General features: G+C 39.4%; 1 protein-coding gene across 2 annotated transcripts in view; it reads right to left on the bottom strand.

The window, feature by feature from the left end:
- Nucleotides 1–20,731, bottom strand: part of COPA (COPI coat complex subunit alpha) — a 38,475-nt gene that overhangs the window by 2,889 nt on the left and 14,855 nt on the right. The window contains exons 7-28 of one of the 2 annotated variants that reach the window (XM_006215652.4): nucleotides 18,734–18,843; nucleotides 17,258–17,357; nucleotides 16,494–16,629; nucleotides 15,894–15,976; nucleotides 15,283–15,433; nucleotides 14,246–14,312; nucleotides 13,258–13,333; nucleotides 11,262–11,344; nucleotides 10,417–10,556; nucleotides 9,773–9,858; nucleotides 9,519–9,684; nucleotides 5,650–5,812; nucleotides 5,401–5,547; nucleotides 4,437–4,626; nucleotides 4,219–4,314; nucleotides 2,975–3,063; nucleotides 2,660–2,783; nucleotides 1,712–1,801; nucleotides 1,423–1,532; nucleotides 963–1,040; nucleotides 732–800; nucleotides 42–178 (exon numbers count right to left, since the gene is read on the bottom strand). In XM_006215652.4, the coding sequence (XP_006215714.1) occupies nucleotides 42–178; nucleotides 732–800; nucleotides 963–1,040; nucleotides 1,423–1,532; nucleotides 1,712–1,801; nucleotides 2,660–2,783; nucleotides 2,975–3,063; nucleotides 4,219–4,314; nucleotides 4,437–4,626; nucleotides 5,401–5,547; nucleotides 5,650–5,812; nucleotides 9,519–9,684; nucleotides 9,773–9,858; nucleotides 10,417–10,556; nucleotides 11,262–11,344; nucleotides 13,258–13,333; nucleotides 14,246–14,312; nucleotides 15,283–15,433; nucleotides 15,894–15,976; nucleotides 16,494–16,629; nucleotides 17,258–17,357; nucleotides 18,734–18,843 (2,491 nt within the window). The remainder of the gene's footprint in view (nucleotides 1–41; nucleotides 179–731; nucleotides 801–962; nucleotides 1,041–1,422; nucleotides 1,533–1,711; nucleotides 1,802–2,659; nucleotides 2,784–2,974; nucleotides 3,064–4,218; nucleotides 4,315–4,436; nucleotides 4,627–5,400; nucleotides 5,548–5,649; nucleotides 5,813–9,518; nucleotides 9,685–9,772; nucleotides 9,859–10,416; nucleotides 10,557–11,261; nucleotides 11,345–13,257; nucleotides 13,334–14,245; nucleotides 14,313–15,282; nucleotides 15,434–15,893; nucleotides 15,977–16,493; nucleotides 16,630–17,257; nucleotides 17,358–18,733; nucleotides 18,844–20,731) is intronic. The other variant, XM_006215653.4, reaches the window with a different exon arrangement.

Raw genomic sequence — 20,731 nt, 5'->3', positions numbered from 1 at the left:
CCAAGTTGGAACAGACAGAAGCCAGGAGAAAGAGGCCTTACCAATTGCGATTAGGGTAGCCATACATGGAGGGCAGGCAGGGCAGAGCCTGATAGGTGGTACGGCCTCGGGCATAGGTCTGCAGGAACAGTTGCTTGTAGGGGCCAAACTGGGTTACCCCTACTTGGTCATGAAGGAGCTGGAACACAAGGGCACAAGGGGAAAAAAACATAAGGATTTTGGCCCTGACACTTTAAACCTTGGGCAAGGTACTTAACGTCTCTGTAGTTGTTTCCTCATCAGTAAACTATTTAATTATAGGATCTATCTCATTTAATAATACCCATAAAGCATTTATGACAGTGCCTGGCACTCAGTCAACACTGAACGTTATCAGTTGTTGCAGCTGTGGTTATTATTGTTATTATTATAACACATAGCTTAGTGTTCAAACCGTACACCTGCTTGTGAAGGGGTGTTGACTTCACTGATGTGAATCAGAAAGGCTATAAATGGGTGGAAGATGGCTGGAAGAATCCACCTTAAGAGATTACTAAGCCAAATGGAAACCAGGTAAGAGGAAGGCCTTAAGAGGCAAGTTTCCTTACGCAAGACCAAGGGCTTCCATGATAAATATACACCTCTGCCCTGGTGAGTATAATAATTTCCCTTTAGTTAAGACAAGTCAACAATCTCCCTGGGGCCCTGGGCAAAGCACACTCAACAAGAGCCAAGGTTAGTTTGAGACTTACCCGCATGGCTGTTTCAAAAGAGCCTGCCAAGATGTGATCAACTGGAAGCTGAGAGTTATTGCACCAGATCTAACAAGAAATGGAAAACCCAAGACAAGTAAATTTTGCCCTTTCTCTTCCCAAACGATCTCACTCTATGATAGAAAGATAGCGATATTCTTTACACATTAGGCAAGCACAGCCAGCTCAGAAACACTCATCCTCTGTACAGGGCTCCATTTCCCTGCTTACCTGAGTTGGGCTGGTTCCCTTGGTGGGGGGCACAAAGAACCCATCCTCAGCCCCACCAGCTGCCCCAGGGGGTAGATCCTAGGGGAAAAACAAAAAGTGAGTCATTTTTTTGGCCATGCAAGCACTGTATACTGATAAATCTAAACACAACCCGTACCTCATTCCCAGCCTCTGCTGTGGAAGAAGACTCAAACAGCAACAGCTTCATCAGTAACAAAACAATATACCAAAAGCTCCAAATCAGACTTAAAAGCTTGCTGCCTTTTCATAAGCTGCCACTGGCACAACCCTAATTATTTTATTCTTCTGTCTTTCAAATGGGAGATAAACATTGGATTAGGATGATCCAGATCCCCCACCCTTTTGGGGATCTCAGGACAGGGGTTGGGGAGGCCATAAGGCCCCTGGCTTCCACAAGGAGAAATGGAGAGAACCCTTCAAGGGTGAGAATTCCAAATACCAGCTCAGGAGGGAGCTCCAGATCTTCTTCCACATCCCAGCCACCTCCTTCTTCTTGTCCCTTGCCAAGAGCATCATCCCCCAAACCTTCTGTAGCTTCCACAAATCCATCTGTAGGGAAAATCCAGGCTCAAAATAGATTTGTGAAGTGACACAATTTTAGCCAAAGAAAGCAAAATGCTGGGATCCTTGTTGGCCTCATGGTCCAGAACCCTGCAGAACTGCCCCACAACCCAGTCCCAATCCAGGGAGCCCATCTACCCAGAACAGTCCAAGAACAGCATTCATACCTTCATCCAGCTGCAGCTCCGCATCCTCTCCCCAGCCCTCAGTACCAACAGTGTCAATGTCAATGTCAGCAGCCAGTGCTCCTCCCTTCCCTACAGAGGGAAGGAACAGAAAGGAGCTGGTATAGCTGCTAAGTCTGAGCTATGGCCTCCTCTGCAGGCAAGCTGCACCCTTACAAAAACAGGTCCCAAGGTTCTGTCCACTTACACCTTTGGTTTATTATTCATTTTTATGGTTTATATGTTATGCTAACTTGCAGTAGCATTTCACCAAGAGAGGGAACAGAAGAGAGATGGAAACAACTGGCCTTCCTGCTACCAAAAACTTCCTCTTCAGCAATTTTTTACTAACCAGCCTTGGTGCTAACTCTTACAATTTCTTGCTGAGATCTTTGCTAAGTTACCACCACTTCAGTGTACACAGGACATGAAGACAAAGGCTAAATGAGAAGAGATGGAGGAAAAAGCAAGGCTGGGCACAAAATGCTCAAGGGTCTATTAAGGCTTTTAGTAGGGAGAAATGAACTAGTAAACATACCTAAAAAGTCAGGAGGAGGACAAGGGTGGGTGTGGTAGCCAGTATTTGAGGTAGCTGAGTTTGTATCTTAAGATTGTGTGTCATGAATGATAAAGTACAGAATGGACAGCATGACTACATGTATGGTAAAACCTAAGCAAATACACCAAAATGTAAACAGTGGTTGTTAGAGGCATGGACTAAGAGACATTCCTCCCTCCCCAACCATTTCCAAATTTTAATGATCTCACAATGCTTTCATTTAATTTTTAAAAGACTGTACCCTTAACTCTGACTGGCATTTCAGTGCTCCATGAGGATTTACACAGAAAAAAGAACAGACCAAAAAGACAGAAGAGCTACCAGTACTCTCTAGGACAGTTCCTCACTAAACAAGCACTCAACAAAACGCTATGGGAGAAGTGGACACTTACCCTTGCTGGCCATAGAGCCTTCAAAGAACCCTTTGGACACAGTCAATAAGGGCCAGTTGGTATCCAATGGCATGATAGGTGCAGGCGGCTGAAGCAGCTTGGCATTAGGATCAATGTCTGGGATCTGAAAGGTAGAAGGTTAAAAGCAAACAGCTCTCAGGAATCATGTAGGGAAGGTTATGGAGCCTCCTTTGATCTCATTTATTTCTCTGCCTCTCTCAGTAACTTGTGGGAGAGTGACATTTAAATAGGTTTAAATCATTCCAAGATCTTAGAGTTAATCCTGTTATCATAGACACTTATGTAAATACTCACTGTCTCCTTCTCTGGGTCAAATGTCTCCTTCAGGCTCTCAGCTTCCTCATCTAAGCCATGGGTAGCAGCTGTGAGATATGCCAGTGACTCTGTGGAGAAAACAGCTTTTTGGTATAGGTGTGTTTCCAAGTGAATACTGCTGTGACAGGAAGCTCCAAGACGTCCTGCCTCCTAGTAGTCAAGTACTTGCATGATCCCCTTCCCTTAAGTGTGGGCTGGACTTACTGACTCGCTTCTAATGAACAGTATGTGGGAGAAGTGACAGGATGGTACTTCAGAGATTATGATATAAAGACTGTGGCATCCACCTTGGGTACCCTCACTTGCCCTAAGGGAAACCAACTGCCATACTGTGAACTGGCCTTATGGAAAAGCCTACCTGGCAGAAAACTAATAGCCAGTGAGGACTCGAGGACTCCCCATCGCTACATACTGAACATGGGAGTAGATCCTTCCCCGCCTGAGCCTTGAGATGTCTGCAGCCAGCCTTGGCCAACACCCTGATTGCAGCCTCATGAGAGACACTGAGCCAGAGGGACCCAGCTAAGTCATGCCACAAACTGAGATAATCAATGTTTGTTGTTTTAAACTATTAAGTTTTGGGGTCATTTGTTATACAGTAATAAATAACGAAGTCAGTTGCTTATCCTTAAGATCTATACCACTAGTGTTAACAAGAACCTTGGAATCATCCCTGACTCCTCTCTTTCACATCCCCTATCCAGTCCTTCCACAAGTTATGTTGTTTCAACCTTTAAAAAAAAAGCCAAATCTGACCACTGCTCACCCCTTACCTGCTAGCACTGGGTCCAAACCACATCTTTCACCTTTCTTATTCCCTAACGTATCTCAAGTGCTACTGTAATGCTCAGTATATGGTGGGTTCTCAAAAAATATCCCTTAAATATAAAATGAATAAGTAAATGAGTGAAACCTCCACACCTGAAGTAAAAGAATAAAATTCTAATGGCATCCAACCAATTACACTTACCAGGTATCTGCTCTATGACATTTTAAAACCTATTTCCCCCATGAGACTGACTGTTTTCCTAAGAGTGCATAATGAGACTGTATTTCCTCTATTTGGCTTTGAAGAAAGTCTTCTGCACATGGCAGGAGTATGCTATCTCTTCTGAAAAAATGTGCAACAAAGGGAAATCCCACACCACTATTCATGAATAACTCACCACAAAGAGAAAATGCTTCCTAAGGCCCCAGAGAGTTGTTGAATGCTGGATACTCACTCTGCCCACAGTTCTTCAGGATCCGCACCCGCTCTGACACGTCTCCCAGGTATAGGGCATTCTGATAATGGCCACTCATGTCCTTTCGGATCTCAGCTGCACCAAGTCAACAAGAGACCCCAAGTTAGGTCTTCTCTCTTAAGTTCTCTCTTGCCTCTGTTTGCCTTCTTCCTTCCCCCAAGAACCCCTCTTCCCACCCTCAGTTTCTGGGGTCTCACCAATCTTCATCATCTTGCGAAGTTTCTCTAGGTTGCCAGTGATTAGGTATAAGAAGGAAAGTTTGTCAAAGTTTTTGGTGCGCTGATAACACATTTCCACAATCTGGTGGTTCCCCTGTAGCAGAGCCACTTCTCCCAACTTTTCCCAGCAGTTTTTGTCATCCAGTGCTTTGGCTGCTTCCAGAGCAATCTAAAGAATCCCCAGGGTCAGAGTTAACAAGCTGGAGGTTACCATGACTCAAAACCAGGGACTACAGATAAAATAACTATCTCTAAATTTATCTCCCAAGGAACTCTAGATACTTTTAATCCTCCGAGCTTTGCTTTCAGTCTAATTCTATTGAAAATTTCATTAACAAATAGGATCCTTTTGGATCCATGGATAGAAGAATTACATCACATTATTCTTCTCCTCAGAAATTTACTTTTACAACAAAATCATCTTCCAGCAGTTGCTGATTCTGTAGGGCCAATTCTTGCTTAGCTACCTTATTGCCAGGTTTGAAGAGCCACAGGAACTCCTTGAAGTAATAAAAAATAAAGAAGTCCAGAACTGGAAAGTCAATTTTCCTAAGCCCTCTTTCCATTTAAAAATAATGCCTGTAGACTCTAGGCCTTAACATTACATAAGTATCCTTCAACTAAGCAGCCAGTCAGCAAGTCAAATGTCAAGGAAATAATGAGATCTTTCAAATTCCATGCTATCTTGCTTCTGTTCTAAAAGTTACTGAATTCAGACTCAGAATGACAACAACAGTGAAAATGCTGTGGGGGAGGCAGAGACAGGAAACAATAGAGTCAGGCAAATACCAACAGGAAGATGGCTCAATCTAACAACTAAAAAGATCCTAAATCCCATTATACTGGCTGAAGAAGCAAGCCTAGAACAATGTCTTCCCAGTGCCACCCTAACCCTCTCACCTTCTCTACAATGATATGGGGCTTAAGACCATATTTTTCTTACCTCAATGTTTCCACACTCCAGTGCCAGACTAAAGCGAGTTTTCTCATCCTTGACAAAATGCAGTGCCACTTCAGGATATCCCTTCTTCTGGAGATAAGCAATGATAGACTGGCCTACTAGTTTGGCATTCCTCACCATGTGTAGTACCTAGACATTCGGGGTGAAGTAGGGCAGGAAACAGAGATCACTTACAGGAAAAAAGGAGCGCTACCCCTTTCAGTACTACTAGTATGCTTCTTCATTTCATACCTCATCGTATTTTCTGTTGATCAGGGCCAACTTGAACTTGAATTCTGTGGGATCAATGGTGAGCACCCGAGGGCGGCACTCCCTGTCTAGGCAATATACATTGTTGCCTTTCACCCGTGTGACATAGATGGGTAAATCCAGGGTTCGGATGATCCCGTAGTCTCTAAGAATAAGAGAGAGCACAACTTTCAGCAAGTGGTAGGAGCTGGAATTCAGCCTGTAAAGAAATGAAACAAGCCTAGGACACAGCCTTTTATTTTCTCATTACCCTTTTGTCAAGTGGCTTTTGAACAGTACTGTAGGTGGGAAGTGATTCAAAAAAGAGCAGAATTAAATGCCAGATTCACTTATTTTATTCTCTTGTATGAAGCAGGAAAAGATGGGGCAGACGGTATGATCTTTCTAGGCTCCAACAAATATAGCTATCAGAACCAGATCTAAAAGTTAAATCTTAAGTTCTGATATATAATCACTAGGCCTCTATGAACAGTTAAATCCTTCCTTCTAAGCTATAAGTGAAGTAGAAGAGAGGAAGATGTGGAGACTTCTGGCACACAAAAAAATAATGCAAAGCATATATTTTAAGCTGAATGAAAACGAAAAGTTTACAAATTAAAACTTATGGGTATAGCTAACACAACACTCGATGGATAATTTTTAGCATTAAGTGCATATACTATATTAGAAGTACTGAAAATTAATGAACTCTGTGTGAATAATATTGAGAAAGTCTAAAAACTAACAAGCATCCATCTCAAAAATTGTATTATTCTTTTAAAAGTTAAAACAAAGAATGTACTTAGAAGGAAATAATAAAGCCAGTAGTAGAAATTAAGAAATAGGAAACAAAAATACAACAGAGAAGTTCAATAAAGGAAAAAGCTGATAAACCCCTCATGAGGCTAATTAAGGGAAAAAAGAGAAAATGGCAATAACAGGAATGAGAAAGTAGGTATATCACTGCAGATTTTACAGAATGAGGATATGCATAAACTTTTTTAAAATGACCAAATTCCCAGAAAAGTAAAATTTACTAAACTTGACTAAAAAGAAATAGAAAACCCCTATAGTCCTATAATTGTCACATAAAATTAACCAAATCAGATTTTCAAATCCTACAAAGAAAGCCTCAGGCCTGGATGACTCCACTGGCAAATTCAACCTAATTCAAAGAATTAATTTTAATCTTATGTAAACTCACTGAGAGAACAGAAGAAAGTATATAATTTTGCTTATTTTATAAAATAAGCACAACTTCAATACCAAAACCTGACAAGGCCAGAAAGAAAAATCCTAAACAAAATATTAGCAAACTGAAAGTGGCAATATTTGAAAAGGCTGAAACATCATGATCAAGTTAGATCTGTATCAGGAACACAATGTTGGTCTAACATTTTAAAAAAGAATCAATTTAATTCACTACACTAAGCAACAAAAGGAGGAAAATTGCATAACTATCTCAAGATATGCAGAAAAGGTGTTTAATAAAATTCAAAATTCATTTGAGACATAGCAAAGAAATTCAATAGATAAAGGGTATCTATAAAAAAAGCTACAGCAAGCTTACTGAAAGGTCACCCTGTGAATTGGAAATAAGACAAGAAAGTTTGCTATCACCATGTTTATTTAACATTGTGCTGGAAATCCTGGTCAGCGCACTAAGACAAGAAAACTATATAAAAATGTAAGTGCTGGAAAAAAGAAACAGAACTGTCATTAGCCACAGATGCTATGAGTATTTGTAAAGAAAATCCAAATAAATTAATAGAATTAATAATAAGTCTAGCAGGTCTGTGAAATAAGATCATTTAAAAACTTAACTGTATTTCTAAATAACAGCAAAAATTAGAAACTTAAATGTTTAAATAGATACTATCCATTTATAAATAGCATTAAAAACGATTATCAAATGTCTAAGAATAAATCTAACCAAAGAAAATGCAAGATCTCTATGGAGGAAATTATAAAACTTTATTGAAAGATGTTTCAAAAGACCTAAAAAAAATGAAAAGCTACTATACCATGTTCACAAATTAGGAAATTTAATATTGCAAAAATGATGATTACGCCCAAAATCACAGATAGATTCAATGCAATCCCAACTGAAATCACAATAGGGTTTTGTTTTGTTTTTTTTTAATTTTGCGTGGAATCTCACAAGCTGATTCTAAAATTTATACTTTTTTAAGGCAAAAAATTATTTGAAAATCTGCCTTAAGGCAAAATTAGTTTGAAAATAGCCTAACAACTTGAAAAGATAATAATGAAACAAAGAGGGAAGGATTTGTGAACTTGCTTTACCAGAGGTAAAGACTTACAAAACTATAGTACTTAAGACAGTGTAGAATTAGATTGGAGACGGACAAAAGACTACAGAAAACAGATCCTCGCATTTTTGTAAACATGACTTATATATGACAAGATGGCTCTGCAGAACATGGGGAAAGGCTGGTTTTTTAAACAACAAATTGATGTTGGGACAACTATTCCAGTGTCCTAATGGCAAAAGTGAAACTGAGCCTACTATATCTCACACCACACACAAAAATCAAATTCAAGTAGATTATAGGCTGAGATAAAGGCAAAACTGTAAGAGAATATAAAAGAATCTCTTTATGATCTTGGAGTCAATAAAGGTTTCTTAAATAGGACATAAAACCTGATATCTATAAAGGATAAGATTCATAAATTCAACTATATTAAATTAAGAACTTCTGTTCATTAAAGGATATCAAAAGAGACTCAAAAAATACTATAGAATGAGAGGAAATATTAATACTTGCAACACACAGCCCTGACAAAAGACTGATATTCAAATATATAAAGAACTACGAAAGAACAAAGATAACTCATTAAAAAAACAGATAAAAGACTTGAATAGAATTCATAGAAGAGGAAGTCCTGATGGGAGGCTAAATAAAAAGTCATCCAGTCTCACCAGGAATCACAGAATAGCAAAGTAAAATTACAATGAGATACAGCCATACCCACCAGATAAAAATAAGTGATAAAAGCAAGTTTGGGCCAGGATGACAAGCAAGGAAACTTTCATACAATGCTGATGGGCATGCAAATTGGTAAAACCACTCTGAAAAGCAGTTTTTCACATTATCTAGCAAATGTGAAGATAAGCAAGCTTTATGATCCAGCAATTCTGCTCTGGGTAGACACCCAGAGAAAAGTATGTGCATATGGACCAGAATACACGTAAAAAGAAAGTTTAAAAGAACATTGTTCATAATAGCCAAAACCTAGAAACCACCCAACTATCTCTAGAATAGAACTGATAAACTGTGGTATATTCTTATAATATAGTATTATACAACAATGAAAATAAACAAACATGGATGAATCTTACAAACAATATACAGAGCAAAATAAGCAAAATATGAAATAATATATTCAGCATGATTTAACTTATATGAAGTTCAAAACCAGGAAAAATTAAATCATTATTTTAAGACACACTGGGTGGTAAAATTGCAAAGAAAAGCAAGGAAGAAATGAATGTTATCTTTGGGTGGGGAAGAGAGGGGAGTTGTAATCAACAGGGACCACATGGCAAAGGACTTCTGGGGTGTCAGAACTGTTCTATTTCTTGACTTCGGTGGCAGTTACACAGATGCTCACTATACAACTATTTGCGATTCCATATATTTATAATCTATGTAAATTTCTGTATTTGTGTCATATTGCACAATTTTAAAGGAGCTGAAAAAAGAATGTTCTGATGCCCCTAGCACATACATGCCATACAAAGTTTTTCCATGAAGACAGTTCAAGGAGGACTTCAGTTCTATCTCCTGAGACAGGACAGTGATTTCAAGAAGCCACCGTCTCTCATTCTGTATCTCAGATAATTAACTTACCCAGTGGTGACAGCATATTTGATGTGGTTGCTTGTGGTATAGATAAATACCCCACTCTCATCCCAGGCCCCACTCTTGACACGAATGTTCTCATGAATGTTACATAGTGCCTCCAGTTTGCGGTTACAGATCACAATGGCTGTAAGAGGCAAAGGACATGAGTGCTCTGCTGGACAGGGTGAGTGAAGTAGACTGGCAGGGATGGGGAGGGAGGGGCTGGTCTCTAAATCAGGGTGGATATAATAAAGACTTACCATGTTTGGCCAGTAGTGCTACGTGGGACATGTCTGCTGACCAGATAACATATTTCACCTTGGAAATCTTCACAGAAGCCAGAGTCCTGGGATAGAGAGAGAAGGGCAAATGAGGGTGGATCTGATTCCCCGTCCCAGGTTATGACCTACCTCCTTTTCATCTCCAAATTAATGTAAAACCCAATTTCTTAAAATAATACCAAATAAATATTTTCTGTATCACAGTTCAATGACTTAAGCATTTTGGCTCACGCTGTATACTTCCCTCTCCCTGCCCCTCATTCCCATGCATTATTTGGGATTTAGGTAGGTCTGCTTTCCCACTGGACTGTAAGCTCCTTTAAGTATAGGAACTATGTTATTCATTTCTGTGTCCCTACCATTCTAAGTCCTAAGAGCATTCTTTGCTCAGATAAATGCTCTAAAAACAAATAGACAAGCCCCTTGTTGTAGTGTTAGTGTATATGTACAGAATGGAGAGTGATCACAGAGGAAAAAAGTGGCTAGAAAGAGTCTTGGGAGTTACAGCACAAGAAGCGGCCAAGCCACAGAGCAAACTCACATGGGGAAAAAAAAGGTCCCATTAAAGATGTTCCCTCTCCCCCACTATTTGCCTGTCTGCATCAGGGCATCTGACATGTTACCGCTTCTGCTGTACATCAAAGAGTGTGATGGATTCTGCGTCTCGAAGCAGGAGGTTGCCTGTGCCAGCGTAAAAGATCTCATCACAGTTGGGCACCTGTACTTTTTTGGTGATCTCATTCTTCAGATTCTTGATCAGAAGCTGAAATGAGTATAAAAGGTGGAGTTAAGAGAAGTATGTGTATGTAAGATGATGACAGCTCACAATGTTCCTGAGCTTTGATAAACGAAGTATTCTTTTCCTGTCTGTCCAGGTCAATCACCACTCTGCAGACCACTCCAACTAAGATCCTGTCCAACAGTCTTGACAGCTCTTTATTTTTTCAATTGAAATACCCTGAGAAGTCCAACTGAAGTCTGAATTCCTCAATCAACAAGAGAGAGGAAACAGTGTTTATGGGGCTTAAACTTTCGTTAAATATTTTCTTTAGAGTTTTGCTTATCTTTTTTAGCATCCATTACATTTTAAGTCAATGGAGGTAGTACGATAAGGAAGGGGATCTACCCCACCTACTTCAAATTTGATGTACTTTGACTCCTGTGTTGTCCAGAGTGATTTTTTTAAACATTTTTTATTGAGTTATAGTCATTTTACAATGTTGTAAGAGTGATTTTATATTGGTTCTTAAGCCCAGAGCCACAGTGATCATTGACCCAATCAAATTGATTTTAAAGCCTTCTTTCCCCAAGGGGTTTGGAGGAGGGCTAAAGATCGAGGTAAAGCCAATCAATATAAGAGGATCACAGCGCCCAGGAGACAGTAAGGAAAAAATGCTCTTTATTCTGCGATACATAGGACCCTGTCGTCACACTCCGCAAATTAACTTCCCTTTTAGTCTTAACTCACCGAATGCATCCGATCTAGGACAGCAAACCGATTTCGAGCAACCCAAACAGCTGTCAGGCCTGAGGATCGTTTCCCTTCAGGAGCTGAGAAGAACAAAACCAAAGGGCAGGAGCATGTGGTAAGCTACTGGCAGGTGACAGAGTCAGGTGCCATGAAGCTGCCAGTCTTACTGGCTGCCATATTGGCTTTGCCAGTTCAGCTGCTTCCTAACTAATTCAGCCATAACCTGAGGCTATTGTCAGTGACTCTTCCTCACCAGTTCCCCTCCAAACTCCAGCCTCCACCCTTGCCAAGCCTCTTTTCTCTAGGCCAAGTGACTGCATTTCAGCCAACACTATATACTGGCAGAAGGACCGCCCATCTTGGGAGACAGCACACTCCATCAAGCTAACGAGCAGGGCCTCACTGGCCAAGCTGCGGCACATAGTTAGCAGCCTGTGAGTGTCTAGGACCTGCTATCTTAACAAGCTGGAGTGGAGACAGAGCCTCCTCTCCAGGACACAGCTGCTCTGCTGCTTTTAACATGCAAATGCAGACCCCCTAGTAGAACAGGGTGGGGCAAAGCGCTCCCAACTAAATCTTCACAGACAGCTCTATGCTGGGAAGTATTTAGCACCAAGCTGTTGCTCCATAAATGTCAATCAATCATTCTTAATACCAGGAAGAAAGTTACAAAATGTTTTTCAATTCCCAAACATTTCACTGGCTAATTAGAATTCTGACTAGGCATTCCACACTCTGGGAAACTTCAAAGGTGACACACAAAAAGATGCAACGAAATACTCTTTTATCTATTAGCATTAGCAGGAAACTGGATAGAATGTGTCGGTCAGCCTTGCTTTGTACTTCTCTGACAACCAGGGTGTCACGCAATCTAAAAAATTAATTATTATCACAACCAACACTTCCATTTTCCAGGGGCCAGAGAACTACACTATTCAAGCTTTTACTCTTTCTCTTCCTCTATGCTTCCTATCATTGGGCTGCACCTTTATTCCTTTACCAACTATTATCACCCTCAAAAGAAGGAGAAGAGGAAATAAAAGTGGTAATAAAACTAAGATACTTTAGACTCTATTAATTGTAAACAGATGGAGAAAAGAAGCAAGAGGATGGGTAAGCAGGGACCAAATGACAAAATTTGGTCAGAAATAGCTCGACTGATTAATCTACAGGAGAAACTTGATTTATAGATACCAAAAGCATATTGGTTTTCTTTCTTCTAACTATGGTCACACTTAAAAGAGAGTGAGTCATATTAGTAGCAGTAATGACACAGTGTCACCCACAGTAGGGACAGAGCTAGCAAAATATTTCTCAACCTATTGGTGGGGTCTAAAATATCATGAAAGTTTGCTAGTAAGGGTGGGGACTGAGAAATAAACCTCTGACCTACAAACCCACTAGAGGTGGTGCACTGAAAGGAATATAAGTGAGACTCAAATATATTCTGAGAATGTTTTGTCAGCAAGTTCTAATAGTGAGGACATTAACAAGGGAGATGGTAGTGATGGAAGAGGTAGGCAGGGGTCTCAGCTGGATCCTGGGATCCCTGGTGGGTGTGGGGCTGTTAACAGCCTCATCTTTTTGACATGCAAAAGGAAGCAAATCGGATCTGGATATGGATGGGAGAGCATAAATCCCTAGTCCCAGGGTGAGACACTGCAAGATTGGAACCACATTTTTAAATAAATGAAACTACCGGGGTGAAAGTCATATCATCTGACAATAAACCAGGATAACATGCTGTGCTGAAAGAGAAAATGGAGAGTTTCTAATAACCAAATTATAAAATATATATATCTAGCTGGAGTAATAAAATGGAGGAGGAACATGAATATTTCACACCATGGTCGCCTCTGATGCAATTGTCAGCGGCACCTGCCAACAGACATGAATGATACGGCCATGGCCTGGGGATGGAATGTGAAAAACTTGAGGAGGAGTGATGGTTTGGGTGAGGAGAGCTAGGAGCAGAGACAAAGGGAATGCCTACCATCAGGATTCTGGGAGTCGGCATCCTTGGGGATAGTGTACAAGTCATAGGTACTATTCTCTAAATTGCTGGCTCTCTGTGGAGAAAACAGAGAAATTAAATTGTTAGTAAGAACACCCAAGATATCAGTCTATTCTGACATAGAAAATAGTACCATTCCACAGACAGCAACCTGAAACTATACTTTTTTCCACCCTTCACTCAGACGGTATTTGAATGTTTCTATAGCTAAAAATTATAAGGCTTATTGCCAAAGAATTCAACATTCATGTCATTTTTTCTTTTTTCTTCCAAAGATGTAGATATCTTTTGAATGAAAGCAAAGACTGCTCTCTAGTCCACAAATTCACAGACTAACACCCTAATATTCCAATGCCCCACCTAAGTACACTCATCACCTTAAGTCTGTTGGAAGGAAGGAAAAAAAAAAGACATTAAAGAAAATTTCCAGGAGGAAAATATGGGACTGCTAGATATAGAAAAAGGATTGGGATCAGACACCAGAAGTCATATGGGGAAAGACAGGTTTTCATTCTTTTGACTTGGCAACCAGGGCACTAAAATTAGAATGTCATTTCTTTTTTTCTTTTTAAATTGTACGGCAAGAATTGAAGGCTACTTGATGACCCTGAAGGCAACACCACTGAAAGGAACCCCTCTCAAAATCAGCTCTACTACTGTCACTCAAATGGAGGGATCAAGGTAAGCATCTCCTTTGCAAACATTCTCTCAAATCACGTTAGTGATTTGGGTCATTCATTTTGATGCTCCATTAAGTTCAGAAGTTGTTAGCCTTATGAAAGGTGTAAGTACACAAATCCTTAACATTTTTATGACAACTGAAACCTACCTGATTTAAATCTCTGTTTACTGTTTTGGCTCTCTCAAAATGATCATTAAATTGTTTCTGAGAAGCCACTGGAGACCCTCTAAGGGCATGAGAAAGAGATTCATGGGAAATTGAGGCGATCCTAGGAGGGTTACTTACTGTACACAGCAGGACTGCATTTTCTGCTGGATTGTAGGACATGTTGAACACTGGAAACTTGGAACCACTAGAGACATATATTAAAAAAAAAAAAAACTTAGCAAAGAGGCATAAGGATAGCAGGAAGAAAGGAATTACTCCTATAGCTCCTATTTGTCCAATCTTTACACGTATATTCATCACTTCTATAACCAGGAATAAAAGTAAATGAATGCTGCATCTATTTTCCTCCTTCCTTTAAGGCTTAGGGACTTCCCTATTTCAGCTTTGAGCAAACAGTTTTAAAACAGCAAACCCTAGTACAAGTCAAATTATTCAACAGAAGGTATGGTTAGCACTCACTATACTGGGGGGGATTGGTTATTCTTCGGTACAAATTCCTACACATAATTGCAGTGGACACCACAGAGTAACATGATGTGATCTGTCTCTGGCTATATTCTCCTGTCCCTTGGAGTGTTAACATAAACCCATCTTTTTATAGTAGTGATGCTGGAGGGTAGTTATCAAACCCTCATGCCAAAGTTTGCCACCATGAATGTTTCAGCATGCTGATGCAGCTGGCTTTCCAAGAGGACAGTTCCTTTTGCCAGGCACCCCAGAGGTTATCATATCTTCAGAGTTAAAAGAGTTTCCAGAGACAAATATTCTGGTTTAGAGTTGTGTGCATTTTGCTGAAAAGCAAAGGAAGAGTTAGAGAAAAGAAATGCCAAATAAAGGCAAAGTGATTTGTCACCAAGTTGAGCTACTCTCAACCAAGAAACTTCCTCTGGTTTGCAAGACACCTGGCAAACTGTGGCAGTATGACTTCCTCTCCGCAGGGTCACTAGCATTCTCAGCAGAGGAACACCCATTCACCTCATGCCCACCTCCTTGCCACTATGCTCCTGGGGTTTAAACTCAGCCAATGAGGATTCTATCTGTGATAGGAGATGAGATCCAAAGTGTTGTTAAAAGAACAAAAGTCCAGTTTGTGGGTATTGTATATCATGGTAACAGATGAGATGGTTTGCAAGGAAGAAACAAGTCTGATTTACCTCCGCAGCTGCATCACAGCTACATCTTTGGAGCTGTTGAAATCCAACTGACGTAAGAATCGGTCCTTGACGTAATGTAGCATGTTGCCGTGAACAGCATAGGCTGGCCGTTCTCGTTCCAGTTTAAATACAATCATGCCACCATCATGACCTAAGGCACAAGGAGAAAGGGAATAAAGAATTAGCTGTAAGCAAGAAACAGGAGACAAATGAAGATGAGGACTCTATACATAAGTTAAAAACAAAGTTAAGGCACCCAAATGGATCCTTTGTTTGACTAACTTCTCATAATTCTTGGAATCTTTATTCAAATAAACATCTATAAATCCTTTCTCAGTACTCACTCTAGCATACTGCCACATTTAGAGAAGCCCTCCTCTGTGTTCTCCTAATGGCTCTGTACAAACCTCTGTCATAGCACTTATCACCCCACAGTAACTGTTTAGGTATATCTCCCCCACTATACACTGAGCTCCCTGAAAGCAGAAATTACGATAATTTCCATCCCTCCCCAGATGCTACCATATAACAACAAACTGAAGACAAAGCTAATGGAAAATCACTCTCAAGTCTTACAAACTTTAAAGTAAAAAAAGAGAAATGGCCCTTACCTGCTGCAAAGAGGTTAAGGTTAGGGTGGGCAGCTAGGACCCAGAAACGATCATGGTCCCTGCGGAAGGTCTGAACCCCAGTCCTAGGAAAGTAAAAGATACACAAAGAAAAATACTAATTTCCAGGGAATCTTCAGCCTATCAAATACAAGAGTATTGAGTGGTAGGCCAACATACTAATTAAAAACTCAAATCAAAAACAGAAAACTGCACATTCTAAATATAGTCATGATAAATTCCTCCAAGCAACAGAAAGAGGAAACTTCAAACTGACTTTATTATTTTAATATTACAATTTCCCCCACTCATAATTTTTTACTGTACTGCTTTCATTTAAAATTTCTTACTTCTGTAGCTACGGAAGAACATGCTTAAATTTAAAGGAGAAAAAGAAGACACACGGATTTCTATTTGATGGAAAATTTGTAAATGTTGGCTAATCCCTAGGTCCCTTCAAGCTTTCATAAAATATGATTTTTCTATATGCTGAAGATGATGAGAAACAAAAAGAAGTATTCTAATCTAATTTTTAAAAAGACAGTAAGAGAGAAAGGGGGGCTTTCCCCTGGGTCTGGTCACACACCACTGCAATCCCCTTACCGCTTTGACATATCCCAGACTCGGATACTCTTGTCCTCAGAATTGCTAAGGATCAACTCCTGGCGAGGGTGGAAGACAGCACAAGACACATTGTTGTAATGGCCCCGGCAGGTATCAACCTCCCATGCCTTTGATTCTGAAGGACAAAAAAAGAATTAAATCACCACAACTCCCTACTACTACTCTAAGTTTGGAATTTGGAATTATGACATCTTCTAATCAAATGCTACGTTCTACTACAAAATGTTAAGTTACCAACTTATTTCTAATAAGGCAATTTGCTTCATTTAAGACTGAATCTTTACGTATTTGTTCTTTCATTCTGACCCTCCTTTCAATTATAACACCTTTACTCTGTCATTCTTTATCTCCTTACTCTGCTTTGTTACTATAGAATAAATGGAAGCTTCATATGGCAGGACTTTTGTCTGCCATTATAGAATAAATGGAAGCTTCATATGGCAGGACTTTTGTCTGATTTAGTCATCATTGCATCTTCAGAGCCTTGAACATTGATTAGCACAAAGCAGGTACTCAATAAATTCCTGTTGAATGAATGAATTCTTACTTTTAATTATGTCCATACTTTTTAAAATCAGGATGCCAACAAAGGTGAAAAAGGGAATAAGGCAACTGTCATGCTCCCAGGATTAGCGTAACAACTTAAGGTAGGAAAATGGGTCACTAAGCCCAGAACGCCTAATTCACCTTGCTGGCCAGCAGCCAACATTTAGATACGGTGATACTGTCAATGGTTCACTCACCATTCATGCGCCAGATCTTCACTTGACGGTCATCTGCCCCAGATACAATAAGGGGCATAGTGGGGTGGAAGGCAGCCCAGTTAACTCCGCGATCATGACCCTGTGGGGAAAAAAAGGTGATTCTTCTTTATATCTGATACTCAAAGCAAACCAATGGACCAACTAGTGGTTATAAAAGATGTCTCTGATTTTTACTCATTATGTGAAAAGACTTCAGGGACTATGCTGTTTTAAGATTTGAACACGAGAGTTACCACATCAATCTATCCAGTATTATCCCTAAAGTCTCATGGGAATTTCCAAATCTTTTTACTCCCAAATTCAGTTTCATTTGCATTTGGGATATATTGCCTTGTTTTGTTACTTGTCTACTTAAATCTTATTTCTCCAACTAGTTAGTAACATCTCAGAATAAACATCAATTTTACAATTTAAGGAAGAAATTCTCAGAGTGTGGTCAAGAAACTCTTGGATGATCCCCAAGATTCTTTTAGGAAATTGGCAAGGTCAAAAACGATTTTCATAGTAATACTAAAACGTTGTTTGCCTTTTTCACTCTTACTGTGTCCTAAGTGTAGTTTTCCAGAGGTTATATGACAGGTAATGATGTCATTGCCTTGATGGCTAATGGGCTGTAGCCTTACACAGTTCGTGTTTTTAAAAGTTCTTGATTTTAATTTGAAATATGGTAAAAAATGACAGATACAATGCACATAAACAAAAATTCTTTGGGGTCCTCAATAAGTAGTAAGAGTATAAAAAGGTCTTCAGATCAAAGTTTGAGAATTGCTGATTTTAATATATCTTTTACCCTATATATAAAGTTATAATCTGTACTGTAACAGAATAACAGATAAGGTATTTTGAATTAGCAGTATTTTTGAGAGGTCTCATTCTGTGGTGAAGAGCACCCAGGTTTTGGAATCAGACACATTCAAGTTCAAAGTCCAGTTCTTCCATTTACTAGATACATACAGACTTTGGTAAACCACTTAATTTCCCTAAATCTCAAATTTTTCATCTGCAAAATGAGGCTAATAATATCTCCATCAGTGGATAGCTGTAAATATTAGATATTCTAAAAAATCTAGTTTCTTTCCCTCATGCTTTTTTTAATTTTCCCACCATGCATGCAAGTTACTTACACATGGCTGGTTCTCAATATGATTAACCATCCCTCTTTCCCACAAGAGGCTTCACAATGGGCTCTGCTTCGGGATGGTGATGGAGTCTATGCTAGCTTTCTCCCTCTCTCCCCCCTGGGTTTTAAGGTAACATGACTCTCCCGCAGGTGGCATACAAGCTTTATTTCTCTGTTGGCTCACCCACTATTCTATTTTCAGTGCCTCAAACAGTGCCTAGCACTTAATAAGCCCTGCATAAATCTCTGTTGAAGGAATGAATAAATGAATGGCATATTGTTATATTTCCCGGGAGAAGAGCCCACATCCAGCCACTGGCTATAGAGATAAGTACCTCCAGTACATGCTTCACCACTGCATCCGTAGTTCCAAACAGATCAACCCCAGTTATTCCTCTTACATCCGATTCCACCGCACCAGGGGACAAGTTTTTTTTCCTTAGACCTTTGAAGGGGTAAAGAATAGGATGATAGATGTAAACATAATGCTACCAAAAAGAACACAGTAACAGAAGTACAGAAAGGTACAGTGACAGACTAACATTAAAGAAAAAGAAGAGAAAAAAGAAATGTACAGAGACTAAAGAAAAATAAACTCAAGAGCTCCTACCTATTTTTTTCTAAAACTGTTCAAAATCCTACAGTACATTCACTGTCTTCTCTTCTGCTCCCTTAACAGACCCATTACTAGGACTTCTTCCCAGAAGAAGACAATTCAAACTTCTGACACAGTTAATTTTTTCAATAAACCTCCCTCAAGAGATGTCTACTTGAGATAACACCCATCTCTATTCTTCAGTATTCTTGAAATGTGGCCTCAAATGGTAAACATTCAATTTCTACTTTCAACTTTATCAAATCTATAGCAACTTTTCTTCTATCATCTCAAAAAATTTTAAAAGAAAAGTAATTTGGAGAGGCCACAGCTCAGTGTTTCTCAAACTAGAAGCTTTTAGGCAACTCATGGGGAAGCTCCAAAGGAGTTAAGGAAATTAGACCTATCAAAAATAAAACAGCTCTTTAGTGGATATACTGCACAAAAAGTGTACTCATATCTTCCTGACTTTTGGGCAGGGGTCAAAATCATTAAAACTGTCATATCCCTTTAAGCTCTTGCTTAAAAGACTGGTTATAGATCTGAACATACGTATTTTGCCATTAAAACTTCCAGAGGCTATAGGGAGAAATTAGCCCATAATTTAAAAACAACAGAAAAAAGACAGCAGGATAAGAAATCTTACTTGTATAGGACCCACATTTATAGCTCAACTACTTTAAAATTTGATTATTTGTGCTTTAGGCAGAAACAAAATTATGATACTACTACTGTCCTACAGGTGAAAAGCACTTAGTGGTTTTCAAAGCTTATCTGGGTAACAGCCCTATGAGATAGGCAAGCAGGTGTAGTTATAAGTTATACCAGTTAATAGATAAGAAAATAGAATTCAGACTAAAATCCTATCTTTTGAAGTAGTTGGCGGCAGGGAAGGAAGATGAAACTACCTGGCACTTGTAAAGTTAAAAAAACCAAGTATCTGTAATGGAGGAGGGGGAGGAGGGAATAGAAGCTATCATTGAAAATAAAACCTAAGTAGTTTTAAGCCTAAATTCTGGCACCTGTAAGAAAACACAAAAAATTAAGTTTAATGATTGTGTTTATTTATCTTCATGGTTTTAAAATTACAATGTATCTCTTCTATTATACTGGCACCTAAACATCGGCTTTAAAGAAGCAAGTGCTTAAAGGGATACGACAGTTTTAATTATCTTGTACCCTGTCCATGATGAGCATGTAGCCAATAGGTAGAGAGAAATAAAGCCACTGCTTTAAAAAAACAAAACAAACAAATAAAAAAAAAACACTCTCCCAGGGCTTCAAAAATACATTATCACAGGGATACCTCCTTTCACTTATTTCACTTATCCCTTTAATGAGATCTGTCAACTTTTCCTAATGAATCACAGATTCAAAGGAAGATACAAAGACAGCTGTGAGGAACTTCACCTCCAATAAGCTTCAGCAGACACGTTAAAAGGAAAGCTGTATGACAGAATGGAAGCCTTTGTTGTATTTGCTTGTAATGATCCAGGAAAAAGAGAAGAGCAAAAACAGATGAATAGCGACAGGCAGTGAAAAGATACTTAGAGAAAAAATATTTGAGCCTTCGACAAGCTACTCACTAGGACTGAACGACAGATGGAAAATTTCTACAGCAGCTACTCAAATCCAGAGGAAGGGGAGGACACTCAGAATGGACCAGTTTGATGCACACTTCCCAATGGGAACCAGGGGAAGTAGTAAAAAGAGGGATGAGGATAGGATTTGGCAGCAA

The sequence above is a fragment of the Vicugna pacos genome, chromosome 21 (assembly GCF_048564905.1).
Source record: "Vicugna pacos chromosome 21, VicPac4, whole genome shotgun sequence".
NCBI lineage: Eukaryota > Metazoa > Chordata > Mammalia > Artiodactyla > Camelidae > Vicugna > Vicugna pacos.
Note: the sequence above shows the minus strand (reverse complement) of the source record. Positions and strands in the feature narration are given on the sequence as shown.